The 15,444-nt window shown below is 47.6% G+C and overlaps 1 protein-coding gene across 4 annotated transcripts; it reads right to left on the reverse strand.

Annotated features, from left to right (window-relative positions):
* Window positions 1-512: 512 nt before the first annotated feature.
* Window positions 513-9,320, reverse strand: Siglec10 (sialic acid binding Ig like lectin 10). Of its 4 annotated transcripts, XM_050121260.1 has the most exons (11): window positions 8,739-9,317; window positions 8,286-8,669; window positions 7,872-8,150; window positions 7,019-7,066; window positions 6,426-6,683; window positions 6,160-6,207; window positions 5,804-6,061; window positions 5,446-5,730; window positions 5,088-5,175; window positions 4,882-4,993; window positions 513-1,104 (listed from the first exon to the last, which is right to left on the reverse strand). In XM_050121260.1, exons 1-11 carry the CDS (start codon window positions 8,776-8,778, stop codon window positions 850-852), a joined length of 2,055 nt encoding a protein of 684 aa, XP_049977217.1. In that variant the 5' UTR covers window positions 8,779-9,317; the 3' UTR covers window positions 513-849. The 4 variants fall into 4 exon arrangements, with proteins under 4 accessions (XP_049977217.1, XP_049977218.1, XP_049977214.1 ...); XM_050121261.1 differs by lacking the exon at window positions 6,160-6,207 and having other exon boundaries at window positions 6,426-6,681; window positions 7,011-7,066; window positions 8,739-9,320; XM_050121257.1 differs by having other exon boundaries at window positions 8,286-9,318.
* Between the last annotated feature and the right edge of the window lie 6,124 nt (window positions 9,321-15,444).

Consider the following 15,444-nt stretch of genomic DNA (forward strand, 5'->3'; position numbering starts at 1 on the left):
GTAGTCACACACATGCACCCACACACATACAAACATTCATATAAAATGGGAGTGGAAGGGAACCTAGATAGAGCCTGGAGTGGGGGAGTGTGGCAGGTTGGGGGTGGACACCAGAGAGCCCTCCAGAGAAAGCAGGGTAAGTGTCCACAAACAACATAAAGGATGGGGATCCTATTACAGTCAGTGCAACTCTGAAGCCACCCTTGAATGCTCCTTTGGCCTTGGATCTTATAGGCCCCTAGTTGCTAAGGCAACAACTTGGGTAGAGGTCAGTTATTTCAAAATACTTGTGTTAAGGTCGTGACTTGTGACTTCCGTGTGACTTCCGCAACAATGACTTAGGACTTGAGGGAGAGGCCTTGTTTCCCAGAACTCTCAGGGACCAGCAATGTTGTGTCAATGAGTGTAAGTGGGGGCGAACACCACAGTGGGAGTCAGGAGACCTAGCCTGAATCTGAAGGGTGGCCAGAGTCCCTCTCCAGCCAGCTCATTAGCGCCCACAACATTCAAGATACAAGCATAAGAAAGCTTTATTTTGCTAATGACTTATCTAGGCCTCTTCTCTTAAATCTCTGTTCTGGGCTTAGCAGGTTAGGATACCTGCTACCAGGCCCAGAGGCCTAGGTTCAGTCCTCAGGATTCACCAGAGCTGACTCCTCAGAGCTGTCCTCTGACCTTCAGACTCACTGGGAGGCGCGTGGGCCGTCAGAGGACAGCTTGTGGAAGGTTCCTTCCACCATGTGGATCCGGGCTTGGTGGCAAGCACTGTACCACCTGAGGATTTTTTCGAGAAGAGAAACTGCATTCCTTTGGGGGTAGGAGATCTCAGTTCTCAAGTTCAGGACAGTCTCAGTGGAACCTGACTTCGGCATAATCGGTGTCTTGGGGATTCTGGGTCTCCCACAGTCTAAGGCGGGGGAAGTTGAGAGCAGCATAATGGAGTTCTTCTGGGTTATTCTCAGAGACAGGGACCTCAGAGGATGACCTGGGGTCCGGGCAGCCAGGAGAAGTGAACGGTGGCTCCTTCTGTCTCTTCTTTGACTCAGGGGAGTCCTGGGACGGGATCCTGGGAGGGGTGTCAGGTTTGGCCTTCCAATTCTGAGCCTGAGGGGACAGCAAACACCTTTCACTCATTCAGCTCGCAGTTGTGCACCTGGCATGCGCCAGGCACTGACTTGAGAACTGGGGCTCTAGCAAGGAACAAGCACACACAGAAATGTAGAAATGGCAATCTCTGAGTGCTCTGAAGAAAAGAAAGCCGGAGGTGGGGCTGGAGAGACAGGTCAGCAGTTCAGAGCACCTGCTGAACTTCCAGAAGACCCAAGTCTGCTCATCAGCACCATCTCCTGGCCAATCCTAGTCACCTGGAACTTCAGGGACTCTGAGCCCTCTTCTAGCCCCTACAAGAACTTCCCACACATACATACACATACCACAGCACACACACACCACATACACACCACACACACAACACACACACCATAACACACACCACACACACCACACACATACCATAACACACACCACACGCATACCACACACACATACCATAACACACCACACACACACATATCACATACACACCACACACACATACCACACCACACACACACACACACACACACACACACACCACAATTAGGAGTAAAAAATAAAGCATAAAGCTGAGTGTGGTAGCACACGCCTTTAATCCCAGCACTCAGGTGGCAGAGGCATTCAGATCTCTAAGAGCTCGAGGCCAGCCTGATCTACATAGTGAGTTCCAGGTCAGTGAGTACACAGGGAGACCTTGTCTCAAAAAAAAAAAAAACTTAAACAAATTAAATTAAAAGAAGAGTCATTGCTATAGATCAAATAGTTTTACCACAGAGAAATAATTCTGAGGTAGAGAGCATATGTTAATTGCTCCAATTTGATCACTGCGCTGTCTGAGTATAGTGGCACATTGCACTTATAAATAGACACAATTGATATATACAAATGCCAAGAATAAGTGAACAGGTCATTCTGGACATCTTTGATGGGGTGATTATCAAGTAAAGAATATTAAATGAAGCCAGGAACCATGCAGTTTCTGTGAAAAAACTCTCTGAAGGAAGGCAACAACAAATTCAAGTATTTGAATGGGGTCTGGGGGCTGTGCTTAAGGAAGAACAAGGTGGGAGATGAAAGATGACGTGGTGAGGAAATGTGCTTGGAGTGCAAGCTGGAAGACTTGAGTTCCATCCCTGGAACCTGAAATTTAAAGATAGAGCTGACTCCCGAAAGTTGGCCTCTGACCTACACATGTGCACTACAGCATGCATGCACATTCCCCTATAATAATGTTGATAGAGAATACGAAATAAAGATTAAAATTTGAAAAATTAAAAAAGCAATATGGCCTCTGTGGCTACATAGTCAGTCTTGTAAGACAAGGCAAAGCTCTCTCCCTCAAAGTCTCTGGAGATGACTTTGGAAATCCAAAGAAGTGATCAATGGTGGGTTTAATAGGAATTGAGGTGTTTTGATTTCTGACTTTTTTCAACTTTCCATTTTGGAATGATCAAAGAGTTACAAAAGGGCCCAAAGTGGAGCCAATGATGTAGCTCAGGGGAGAGTGTTTGCCTAGTGTGCACAGAGCTCTGGAGTCCACCCCTGGCGCTACATAGATCAAGCGTGGTGGCTATGACAGCACTCTGAGAGTGGAGGCAGGAGGGTCAGAAGTTCAAGGTGTCCTTGGCTGTTCAGGAAAGTCCTTGACTCTGGAGGAAATTTGAGGCCAGCTTGAGCTACGTGAGAGCCTTTCTGAAAAGTACGCAGTCACAGAAGTAGCACAGAGAACCCTGTGTCCTTACCCCAGTGTTCCAGGGGTGCAGTAATCACAGCAGGATGCTGATTTCTATACAGTGTGTGACATCGTTACCTGCCTTCTAGGGGAGACTCCTATATTAGCCCCCCCCCCTTCAAAGTGCTCCTATCAATTTTTATAGGCAAGTCTGAGCATGCCCAGAGGCATTTCTGCCAGGTTTTCTTCTTGAATTTTGACCTTAAACTGAGCAGGTGTGTGCTCCTTAGTGTTCAGGACCGTTGCCTTAGCTGAGCATGCCCAGGGTGTGCTCCTGAACTGGGCGTTTATTCTCAGAAGTGTGTTCCTGAACTGAACTTACTCAGGAATGTGTTCTTTATCTGAGTATGCTCAGGGGTGCAAGAATCTGCCTGGCCTCAAGGCTGCTCCCTATGTGAATAAGTCCAGGTCCAGACTGCTCCCATCATACTACTGCAGGTAGATACACGTGACCACCACAGCCAAGATTCAGGACCCTGGATCATCATGGAGCCACCCCCTTCCTGTCCTGCAGAGTTAGGGGATGTTTTTTCCCTAACCACAAGCATGTATTCACCTATGATCTGTGTCATGTAGTTCAGATTGACCCTGAATTTTATGTATAGCCAAAGATGACTTTGTACTTCTGACCCCCCTGCCTCCACTAGTGTTTGTCAGGCACCACTGTGTGCACTTTCATGCTGGGCTGGGGATTTGTGCATTCTAGGAGAGTACTCTGCCACCTGAGATACGTTTCCAGCCTTTTAGCTCTGTGATTTTATAACCTTGCCAGTGAGATATAAATGGAATCATGTGATGTGTAACATTCAGAGACTTTCATCTGTGTGATTTGTCTTATGCATCAAGAGTTTGTTCTTTTTTCTGTCTGAGTTAGCATTCCAGAGGAAGGGTATGCCAGCGTGGTTTCTACAGGATGCCACGTGCAGAAGGGACAAAGACAGAATCAGAGGAGGTCATGAAGAAAGCTGTGGTGTTGAGTGAAGACTGGGATGAAGCGATTTGGGTGGATTCTGGAGAGGATTTGGTGATAGATCAAGTTGTGGGGTGCAGGAGTGAACGATTATGCAAAGGCTTTAGCTTGCTTGAGAAAAGCTGCTGACATTTGCTGAGAGAGAAGCAAAGGGAGGGCATAGAGGGAAAACCACTCAGAAGTTGATTTTGCCTGGGCTCAGATAAGAAATTCCCACTGATGTCTGAGTGTAGATGCTGTCCGGCAGGTTGGATAAGGGTCTGGAATGCAGGGAAGAAGCTGGAGACATGGATGTTCATTTAAGCATCACCAGGTAACTGTGACCTCATAGTTGTACCTAGTGTTTACTGAAAACCCAATAAGGGTCACAAACTCCTCTGAATATTTTACAGATGACATATATATATATGTATATATATATATATGTGTGTGTGTGTGTGTATGGGTGTATATATAGTTATGTATACACACACACATATTCCCAGGAGGTAGGCACCACTATTATCCCAATATTTCAGTTGAGGCACAGAGAAATACAGTGACTGCCTAAGATGATGATTAAGAGGGCGCAGGGGGAATAGGAGCCTAGGCAGCCTACTTTGAGTCCTGTATTTAATAAGTAGGATGTACCATATCACAAGGACATTACTAATTGTTGGGTAGGGCTGAGGATGCCATTCAGTGGTACAGCACTTGTCTGGCATCCACCAAAGAGGTGCAGGAAATGTTGCTCAGCGGTAGAGTACCCGCCTAGAATCCCCTCGTGAAGGGCGAGAGTGCTAGGCATGCACATGTCTCTGGGTTCTATCCCCAGCACAGTAACTACAAATTAGTGGTTAAACACTGTTAGTTAGCCCTTGGTGACGACAATAATGGAAGAAATGTAAGCCACCTATGGAGAGAGCCCATGTTCTGTTCCTCAGACTTGGAAGCAGAGGAAGATGTGAAGGCTCAGAGGGAAACAGGGTTTGGCTCTAATCTTGGATGCTTCATGTCTCTGAGGCAAAGGTGTAGGAAGGGAAGGGAAGGGCTGTGTGCAGAAGTAGCAGGGAATGTTGACGGAGGAAGCACGACTGGAACTCACCAGGGACCTGGGCTTGGGGACCACGTTGATGTAATCCAGGATTGTGCTGCCCCGGGAGATCTTGGGTCTTGAGGTTTCCTCTTGTGTTCCTTTCTTCTGTCGGGTCTTCACACTGAGGAAATGGCCTCTACATATACTGTTCCATCCGCCCTCTCCCTGGAAGCCCAGATCCCAGCCCCCACCCCCAACAGCCCCTTCCAACTCACATGATCATAATGAGGCCGAGGGCAATGAGAGCTGCAACGCCAAAGCCCAAGAGTGCTCCCTTGGAAAAGGCCGTGGGACTCTCCTTACCTACCGAAGAATGAGCCATGTATGTCATCACCATGTGTGTGATCTTACACACAACGGTGGGCATTTGGGACTCCAGTTCCTGCTGCACACCATGGTCAAGATTCTTTCCTATTCCCGTCTAGAAAACGTGACTGCATCCCGGGCTGGGTGTCAGGCCTTAACTTCCGTTCCTCTCCACCCACACTGGGTCCATATTCTCTTGGACTTTGCTCCAACCACGGAGCCCAGTCAGGCCCTCCTTAGATCAGCTCAGTCCCAAAGGGCCCTCACCAGGCAGTAGCAGAACAGAGGCACTCCGGGCCCCATGGGTGTTCCAGGCCTCACAGCTGAGCGAGAGGCTGGGCCAGAGCACCCCATGGAGGCTCAGGGAACTGTTGGCCCATGGCCCTGTGGAGCTGGAGGTGACCTGGAAGGAGCCATTGCTGCCATCCCCCTCCAGCAGCCCCTCCCCCAGTCGCCAGCGCAGCGAGGGGGCGGGCCAGGCTCTGGAGGAGCAGCTGCAGTGGAGACCCTCAGCTTCCCAGGAGCAGGATGATCTGGGCATCTGTGGGGGGGCTGTGGAGAAGGAAGAGAAGGGTCAGCAGGGGGCCCCTCAGCACAGGTCCCAGGTGTCCCTTTCCCCACTCACAGTGCACAGAGAGGCTCAGAGAGATGCGCTGAGCACCCAGTGGGTTCTGTGCAGCGCAGGTGAATTCTCCTTCATGTTCCTTCTGGACCAGAGGCAGCTCCAGCTTCCCAGGCTCTGAAGACTGGGCCGGGATCAGAGTCTGTGCCACCCCGGTCCAGCTCAGATTGGCTGGGGGGTTGCTATGGGTGACACAGACTAGACACAGGCTTTGGCCCTCCAGGACCGGGAGGGAGGTGCCGTTCCTGAGGATTTCCAATACTGGGGAGGACAGGAGGCAGAGTCACCATGAGATCCATCAACCGGGATGCCTCCCATCCCCACCCAGATGTCCAGCTTCCTCTGTCCGTCCTTTCTACCTGTCCTGTTTGCTTGGGAAGCAGTCACTCTCAGGTCCTCTGGGGGATCTGCAATGAAGACAGGGAACTGGCTCCAGGCAGGCCAGGGTCTTCTCTCTGGGTATAACATCCCTCCCAGAAGTGGAAGCTGGGGGTGGGTGAGTCACTCACTGGGTCCCCAACCCAAGCTGCCTAGTGGTCTGCCTGCTGTAAGCCTCCTGTTCCCCAACCCTCTCCCACTTCCTTTCCCTCCTCAGAGCTGGGAGCCTGTGGTGGATCACACTCACATAGCACAGAGATCTCCAGGGTGTGTCGCTGGGAACCCCGCCTGTTCTCTGCTTGGCAGGTGTAGTGTCCAGAGTCCCCAACTTTCACCCGGGGCAGCTCCAGGCCCAGGGTTCTGGAGCCCACAGGGCTGGACCGAGAGAGGATTCGGTCCTCCAGGCTCCAACTCAGTGTGGCAGGAGGATGGCTGTCGGCATCACAGAGGAGGCGCAGAGACTGGCCTTTCTGAACTTCCAGATGTGAGGTATTTCCATGCAACTCTGAGCCCAAAGAGACACACAAAGAGAGGAGGAAATAGAGACAGTGAAAGAGAGATAAAGAAGGTTGAAGACAGAAACAGAGAGACACAAAAATATAGAAGGATGAACACAGACAGAGATGGATATAGACATAGAAAGAAAGAGGCACAAAGACAGAAAAGAACAGAGATAGACACAGAGATAAAGAGGTACAGAAGGATCGGGATAAGGAAAGGGTAAGGGAGTAGGACACAGGGCATGGGAGGCAGCAGGAAGAGTTTGGCCTGCCCCCTCTCTCCTTCCCCACTCCAGACTTTTCATTTCTGACCTTATACCACCTCAGGAGACCCTCGTACCTGACACATTGTCACGGAAAATGCTGATAGCAAGATCTCTGGGGGCATCTGGAAGAACATTATGAGTCATCTTCAGAGGGGGAATGTTTTATTCCTCATGAGAAGTCCCTCAAGGAAAGAAAAGCACCACCATCCCAGGTAAGGCAAGTGACGAACCAGAAATGAAGCATAGCAATCAACCATTGCCTTGCAGGATACAGGCACACCCAGGATGGGGTGCCTTGCTCTACTTCTTTTGAATGTGTGTATATGTGATGAACATGCATGTGTATATAGGTGCACATGTGTGCACATACATGCAGGAGGAAGCATGTTGACATAAGGCGCCTTTCTGAAGCATCGGTGTTCACATTGTTTACTGAGGCAATGCCTTTCAATTTCGTTAGCCAACTTGCCTTGGAGCTCACTTGTCTCTCTCTGAATCAAAGCAATGAGGTTACCAGTGGGCCACCAAGCCTGACCAGTTCTTATGCAGGTTCTGAGAGTCCAAAATCCATTCCACGCACTTGTGTGTCAAACTACTTATCAGCTGAGCCATCTCCCAGAAACCCTCTTCCTCCATTGAGACGAGATCTCATATATTCTAGTACATATATGTGCTATGTAGCCAAGGATGATGGCCTGAAAGTTCTGATCCTCTAGTGCTGGAATACAGATGTGTACCATCACCTCTCATCTGTGTGGTGCTGGGGATGGGACACAGGACCCTGTGCACCTTGTGCATGCTAGGCAAGCACTGTACCAGCGGAGTCACATCCCCAGTACCTCCGTGAACTCTCCTGAGCATGGAGTTGGGGGATTCTCTTCCTCCCCCCACCAGGACTGTGAACAGTCCAAAGCACCATATACTCACAGGCCACGCTTAGTTGGACTGTCCTCCGCAGGCTCTTCCTAGGCAAGTCCACCTGGCATATGAGCTCGGTGTCATGGTGCTGAGGTCCTGGAGTAAAGCTGAGCACCGAGTAAGGGGAGGTGTGTGGTCTGGTTTCCTGGGAGGAGATGGCAGCCCCCATCCAGGAGAAAGAAGGAGCTGGGCATTGCTCGAAGGCCCAGTGAAACAAGCAGACAGCTGTGGCTGGCTGCCCAGGCTCCAGGATCTCAGGAATGAAGACATCTGGCTTGTGAGTCAGGGCTAAGGGAGAAGATGCCAATCCTGTGGCTTCAGCTGCCCCTCCCTAGAAGTGGCTTTCTTTGCTTCATGGTTTATCTCCCACTGTTCCTCCCCCAGTGAGAGACAAGGGGTCTCTGCTATGCCCACAACTCTTACCTTCCACCAGCAGAAAGAATCCATCCCGAAAACTGAATTTCTCAACTCCTCTCTCCACCCGGAAGGAGTAGAGTGAGGAGTCTCTCTGCTGCACATCTTTGATCACCAAGGAACAGTTCTTTTTCTGGACATCCCCCAAGAGCTGGAATCTCCCCTGGGTTTCTGGTTCTATTATTTCTATTTTATCTTTGTCATTTGTGGCCACTAGAGAATTATATGATGAACTTCTGGTGACTTTGAACCAGTAGCCATACGCTGGGGCAGTGTCACGCCAGCGTCTCTCAGGGGAGAAGAAAGCGCAGGACACGACAACACACAGACCCTCCTGTACCTTCACAGTCCTCTTCACCAGGAGCAAGTAGTCTCTGTTCTGACCTTGAGACCCTGAGGAAGGCAGACTTGACCTGTAGCCCCAGCCCCAACTTGGGTCACTCCCACCTTGGGCCCACTCACCTTCCAACACCAAGGACAACAGAAACAGCAGCAGTGACATCGTGCTCTTAGGAGGATCTTAGACTTGCACAAGGTGGCTTCCTTCCCCAGCTGTGACCGCTGGAGTGAGAGTGAAGGGGAAATGTAGGCGGAAGTTGAGCTCTGGGAACTGGTGCGAGACGAACTGCTGTTGGCAAGTTCTGCGGCCATTGGTCTCTCTCCCTTTCTCATCTGCTCTCTCCGTGTCTACTTGCCTGTTGCGTGTTTTGTGGGGCATTTGGAGCTTGGATGGTTGGAGCTGGTTCTTCTCAGACATTTCTGGTGTCTGGGATGGAAGGAGAGGGCTGTTTCTAGCCTGGAGACCTGGCTGTGGATGGATGTAGGTTGGGGCTTTCCCCTTACATGTTAGGTCAGTAAGAAAGCAGAAGTTAAAACTTTGCTGAGTGCCTCTTGAAGGGGGTCCTGGTGGTACAGAGGAGTGAGCGCTTCTGGAAGGAGCTGGTCTCACCACATAAAATTCAGAATGCCTGGCTGACTGAAGTACAAAAAAAGATAATCATTCTATTTTTTGGTATAAAAATATCTCAAACACCTGATGGGACCTACTCATGTTTAACATGAGTATAAAGGCTTTGGTTTGTCTGATGTTCAAGTGTAACTGAGTATTCCTCAGCATGCTTGTTTCTCTTTACCTGTCCAGTAGTCAGGTAAGCATAGACTTGTCTCAGCCCACCCTCCATTCTTCCTGCCTAGCTACTGAGCTCCAGAAGCTCCAACAGACGTCAACACAGCTCCCCATTTCCCCTTCCTCTTCAGTCAGAGATCTGAAGGTCCCACGTGCGATTCATGTATTGATGAGATTTTCCGGATCTGGGGCTGACACTGGTTCTAGGAATCAAGGCACTTAAAGGGTGTGGTGTGTATGGTATACATATGTGTGTGTGTGTGTGTGTGTGTGTGTGTGTGTGTGTAATGAGCTTTAGCAGCCTGAGTGTGAAGTGTTTCCGAGATGGTGATGCTGCTTTGAAAGTTCGTGGAACCTTTGGAATGGGAGTGAAGGCTGACAGAGGTGGTTAGGGTGGACCTAAGGGCTCAAGCTCTGACTTACTCCCTTTCATCCTTGAGATGTGGCCAACTGCCTCATGCTCCTACCACAGACAGGAGCCGGTCAGTCTCCTGCCACGCCTTCCTTGCCACAGTGGACTACTCTTTCTGACATATGAGTCAAAATAAAGGTTTCCTCCCTTTAGTTTCTTCTTTTAGGTATCTTGTCACGGCAATGAGAAAAGTAACTAAGATTTTCTCCAAGATGCTGCCCTGTTACCTGGTCCTCCTTTTCTTTTACTTTTACTTATGTGTGTGTTTCTGTGGTGTGTGTTTCTGTGATGTGTGTCTGTGATGTGTGTTTCTGTGGTGTGTGTTTCTGTGGTGTGTGTTTCTGTGGTGTGTATTTTTGTAGTGTGTGTTTCTGTGGTGTGTATTTTTGTAGTGTGTGTTTCTGTGGTGTGTGTTTCTATGGTGTGTTTCTGTGGTGTGTGTGTGCACATGCACACATGAGGGCAGGCACCCTTGGAAGCCAGGTGTGTTGGATCCTCTGCTGGAGTTCAGGCAGTTGTGCGATACCCGACATGCATTCTAGAAACCAAATTCTGGTACTCGGGGAGAACAGTGTGAACTCCTCACTCCTGAGCCATCTCTAGCTCCCTTACCTGGTTCTTCCCAAAATGACACTTGCTCTTTATAAACGTCTGTATATCTGTGGACCAGGAACAATTCTTCATGAGAGGAGTACAAAGGCAAATTCCACAAGGTGTCTGACCTCAAGGGTGTCTGACTTGATAAATGAATAATCTGTAAACTTCAAAGGCTCCTAAGCCAGGGATGCTACGGTAAGCATTAATGGCAGGAACATATGGCGGAGTGGTCATTTATTCCTGGTAGAAGGAAGCCACTACAAGTGTCCTGGAGGAAGTGCCATTGTCTGTCCCTGCCTGCATTCCTTGAAAATAATGTTTTATTTATTATTTTAAAAAACATGCATTTATACAGTCTATACTGATCATATCTACCCACCACTCCCTGCCTCCAAATGTCCCTAGTGTCTCGCTATCATTCCCCCATATGGGTGTAGCAGATAATACCCTCCACGTCCTAGGGGAGCTCATTAAGACATAGGGTATTCTAAAGAGAGATGAAACATTCCACTCTGTAAGGAAGTGGGTTAAGCCCAGGAAATAGACAACTTAAAGGCTTCAGGAAGTCTCTAAAACCGAGTAAATTCATTAGATCCCCACTCCAAATATGCATAAGCTGTAAGGACTGTTAAGAACACTCAGACAAATTGGGCATCCCAGTCTAGGACCAGGCTAGTTGAGTCATTAGAAGAAACAGAGACCAGATGAACTGCTTGGAAGAGACACTCTCCAACCTGCAAGTTATGCAGGATTCACTTTGGTGAGTTGTCAGTCATCCTGGGGTGGGCTTTTGTGATGGAACAGTTTGAGTCGTTTGTCCTCCTGGATATCCAGACTCAGGCCTGTCTCTGGTTCTCATCTGGGGTGAGAGGATAATTCATGTCTCCATAGAAATAGTGTCATGATCATCAAAATACCAAATAATCCAATTAAAATGGGTATAGGCCTAAAACAGAGAATTCTCAGCAGAAGAATCTCAAATGGCGAAAGACATTTAAGCAATTGCTCAGCATCCTTAGTCACCAGGGAAATGTAAATCAAAACAGCTCTGAGATATCATCTTACACCAGCCAGAAAGGCTAAGATCAAACACACTGATGACTGCTTATGCTGGAGAGCATGTGGAGTAAGGTGAACACTCTTTCACTGCTGGTGGGAGTGAAGACTTGTACAGCTAACTTGGAAATCAATATGGTGATTTCTTAGAAAATTGGGAATCAATCTACCTCAAGACCCAGCTATACCAATCTTGGGCGTATACCCAACACATGCTCAATCACCCCAAGGACACTTGCTCAACTATGTTCATAGCAGTGCTTTTTGTATCAGCCAGATACTGGAAACAGCCTAGATGTCCCCCAACCAAAGACTGGATAAGGAAAATGTGGTACATTTATACAATGGAGCATTGCTCAGCTGTAAGAAAAAAATGTCCTCATAAAATTTGCAGGCAAATGGGTAGAATGAGAAAAAAAAAAACATTCTGAGTGAGGTAACCCAGACCCAGAAAGACAAACATGGTATGCACTCACTCATAGGTGCGTATTAGGAGTAAAGCATAGGATAACCAACCTATAATCCACAGCCCCAGAGATGCAAGGAGAGCCCAAAGAGGGGTGCATGGATTCCCCTGGTAAAGGGGAAATAGAAGAGATCTCCCGGGTAAACCGGGGGGTGGGGCAAGGTGGAGGAGGTAGGTTGGAGGTGGGATGGAGTGGAGAGTAGCAAAAGAGACATCTTGATGGGGACATTTTGGGGTTAGGGAGATACCTACCTGGTGCCAGGGAAATTCCTAGGAACTCACAGGATATTCCAGGTAAGACTCCTAGCAATAGTGGAGACGGTGCCTAAACTGACCTATGTAATTAGATTGGTGACTCCCATGATTGTCATCAGAGATACTCTATCCAGTAACTGATGGAAGCAGAGGCAGAGATCCACAGCCAAGCGCTGGCATGAGCTCTGGGAGTCTTACTGAAGAAAGAGAGGAGGTATGGAATGAACCGGGGGGGGGGGGCGGGTCACGATGGGAACCCACAGAGGCAGCTGACCTGAGTTTGTGGGAGCTCATGGACTCTGTACCAACAGTTAGGGAGCCTGCATGAGACCAAGCTAGGCCTTCTGCATGTATGTGACAGTTGTGTAGTGCTTGGTGTCTTTGTAAGGCTCCTAGTGGTGAGATCAGAACATATCCCTGGTGCTTAGCTGGCTTTTGGGAACCTGTTCCCCATACTGGATTACCTTGCCCAGCCTTGATGCAAACAAAGGAGCTTGGTCCCACCTCAATTTGATGTGTCATGCTTTGTCCAAGCCCATGGGAGACCTGTTCCCTTCTCACCAGAGATGAACAAATGGAAAAGAAAAGGGTAGATGGGAAGTAGAGGGAGGGGCACTGGGAAAAGAAAAGGGAGGGAAAACTGTGCCTGGTATGTAAACTAAATGAAGAATATTATTTAAATGAAAATAAAATCTTAAAAATAACTCAATCATGAAAAAAAATATCCCTCACAGGTGTATTCAGCCACTAGTGTTTTAGTTAACTCCAGGTGAAGTCAAGTTGATAATCAAGAATAGCAATCACTGTAATATAGCCGGGCAGTGGTGGCGCAGGCCTTTAATCCCAGCACTTGGGAGGCAGAGGCTGGCGGATCTCTGTGAGTTCTAGGCCAGCCTGGTCTACAAGAGCTAGTGCCAGGACAGGCTCCAAAGCTACAGAGAAACCCTGTCTCGAAAAAAAAAAAAAACCAACAAAAAAAATAGCAATCACGTTGTCTGTCCTTTTACACATACTTGCCTAATTCTCCTGATCATTCTTTCCCCCAATCAGTTCCCCCTGTTCCATCAGGGTGATGGTTAATCTTGACTGTCATCTTTATTGCATGGGAGGTTAGTGAAGACACCTCTAGGTGTGCCTATGAAGATATTTCCAGAGACAGATCGTGATTGGTGACATTATTGTCACCCAACATGATGACAATATTGCGATGAAGTAGAAAGTAAAAGTCTTAGGATGAGGAAGTAGGTCACTGTAGTGGTTTCCTTAGGGTTATATATTATGCTGATTAGCTTTTGTCAGCTTAATACAAGCAAGAGTTATCTGAGGAGAGAGGACCTCAACTGAGATGTCTTTATCAGATTGCTCTGTGTAGTTGAGTCTTTTGGGGTGTTTTCTTGAGTAATGATTGATATGAGAAGGTCCAGCCCATTATGGCTTATGCCACTTCTTGGAAAGTTGTATAAGAGAACAAATTAAGTTAGTAAACACATTTCTCTGCGGTCTTGCTTTAGTTTCTACTTTCAGGTTCCTGTGTAGGCTTCACTTTGTAATGGATTGTAATCTCTAAGCCAAGCAAACCCTTTCCTCCACAAGTTGGTTTTGGTCAGTGTTTTATCACACCAATAGAAAGCAAACTCTTCAAGAGAACCAGAGTTTGCTTCCCAACATCCACATAAGGCAGTTCATTACCATCCTTCCAGCTCAGGGGATCCAACACCTTCTTCTGGGTACCTCCATTGGAACCAGTGTACATATGGGTATATAAATAAAAATAAAATAAAATCTACAAGGTATAGCCTAGTCTTTTGGCTCTTATTGTCATATGGTCTGTGGATATTGTTAGTAAGAAGGCCTTTATTAGACACATCCATCCACTTTGTACTGGGACTATTTGCCTCTTATGATTTGCCTAGTCTGAAGGCTAAGGTGTACCCCCAAATGACATGCATAACTTAGGTCTTGTTTTGCTCATCCTAAATAAGATTTATTTAAACACCAAGTGTAAGAAAATCGATGTGTTGAATAAATTGCTCCATGTGAAGTATTTTGTCACCATAGCCTGAGCAAACTGACACCTGGTGTCATCTGAAGATGATACATGTCCCACACAAGGCAAGTACTTATATATCTTTTTAGGGCACAGTTCATACAGTGCAGTGACTATTTAAAAATATTTATTTTATGTGTATGCATATATGTCACTATATATTGCACATGTGTGCAGTTACCTGTGGAATACAGAAAGAGATATCAGACACCTTGGAGCTGGAGTTATAGATGCTTATCAGCTGCCTGATATGGGTATTGGAAACCAAACCCAGATTCTACTGGAGCACTACCCAGTGCTCTTAACCACTGAGACATCACTCTAGCTCCAGGGGCAATTTTTCTATTCTTCCAAGATGTGGCTGCACAGAGGATGGGAGGACAAAGGGAAGTGTCAGAGGCTCCTCAGGACTAGCACTGTTTCTGCATTGTTACTTCATTCCAACGCTCTAGCTCACCCTGTCCTGGGACAGGTCAGATCCTGTTTGGGGGCTGGTGTTGGGTAGTTGCTTCTTCCTGACTGAAATATCTCTGTAGGGAAGGAGGGAGGCTCACCTAAGTTACAAGAATTACAGAAATGCAAAAGAGAGTGACAAGATTCACAAGGTTTCCCCTTAAAGTTATACAAGCAGCGAACAATTGCTGGAGGGGAGGAGACTCTTGTGGAGTTGCCTGAAAATGGGCAGGGATCTACAGGGTTGCATCTTCTGTGAGTCACCCATACTGGGGTGGGCTTTGTGGTGATGTGCCTAAAGCACCCACACTTCTGTAAGAAACCTACACTCCTGCCTCGGGAAGTAACTGTAGTAAACTCATTTATTTACCAACCTAGAATAGAGTGGGATTGTTCCCATGGTCTGCCATTCAAGGCATATAGGATGTTGACACAGACCATGGGAGACCCTCCCCGAGATCTGCTTCAGGGTAGTGAAAAGAAGACCACAGAGTAGCAAGGACTTAGAAAAATTCTTATCTTTCTCAAAAGGCCTTTAGGAAAAGACAGGCTCATACGATCACAAGGTAACTTTATTAGTGCTTCTTGAAAAATTCTTCTCTGAAAAATCTCTCTTTACAGCTTCCTAATTAGCTCTCCACAGACTCCTCATTGCTCTACACCTTTCTCTTTGCTCTCTACACTGCTGCTGCTAATCTTTTGCACAGCCAAACTCTAGACAATTATAAATTACATTTTCGATATTCGTCGATCCTC

This window comes from Alexandromys fortis, unplaced genomic scaffold (genome assembly GCF_014885135.2).
Source record: "Alexandromys fortis isolate MF-2015 unplaced genomic scaffold, M_Fortis_MF-2015_v1.1 scaffold_161, whole genome shotgun sequence".
Lineage (NCBI taxonomy): Eukaryota > Metazoa > Chordata > Mammalia > Rodentia > Cricetidae > Alexandromys > Alexandromys fortis.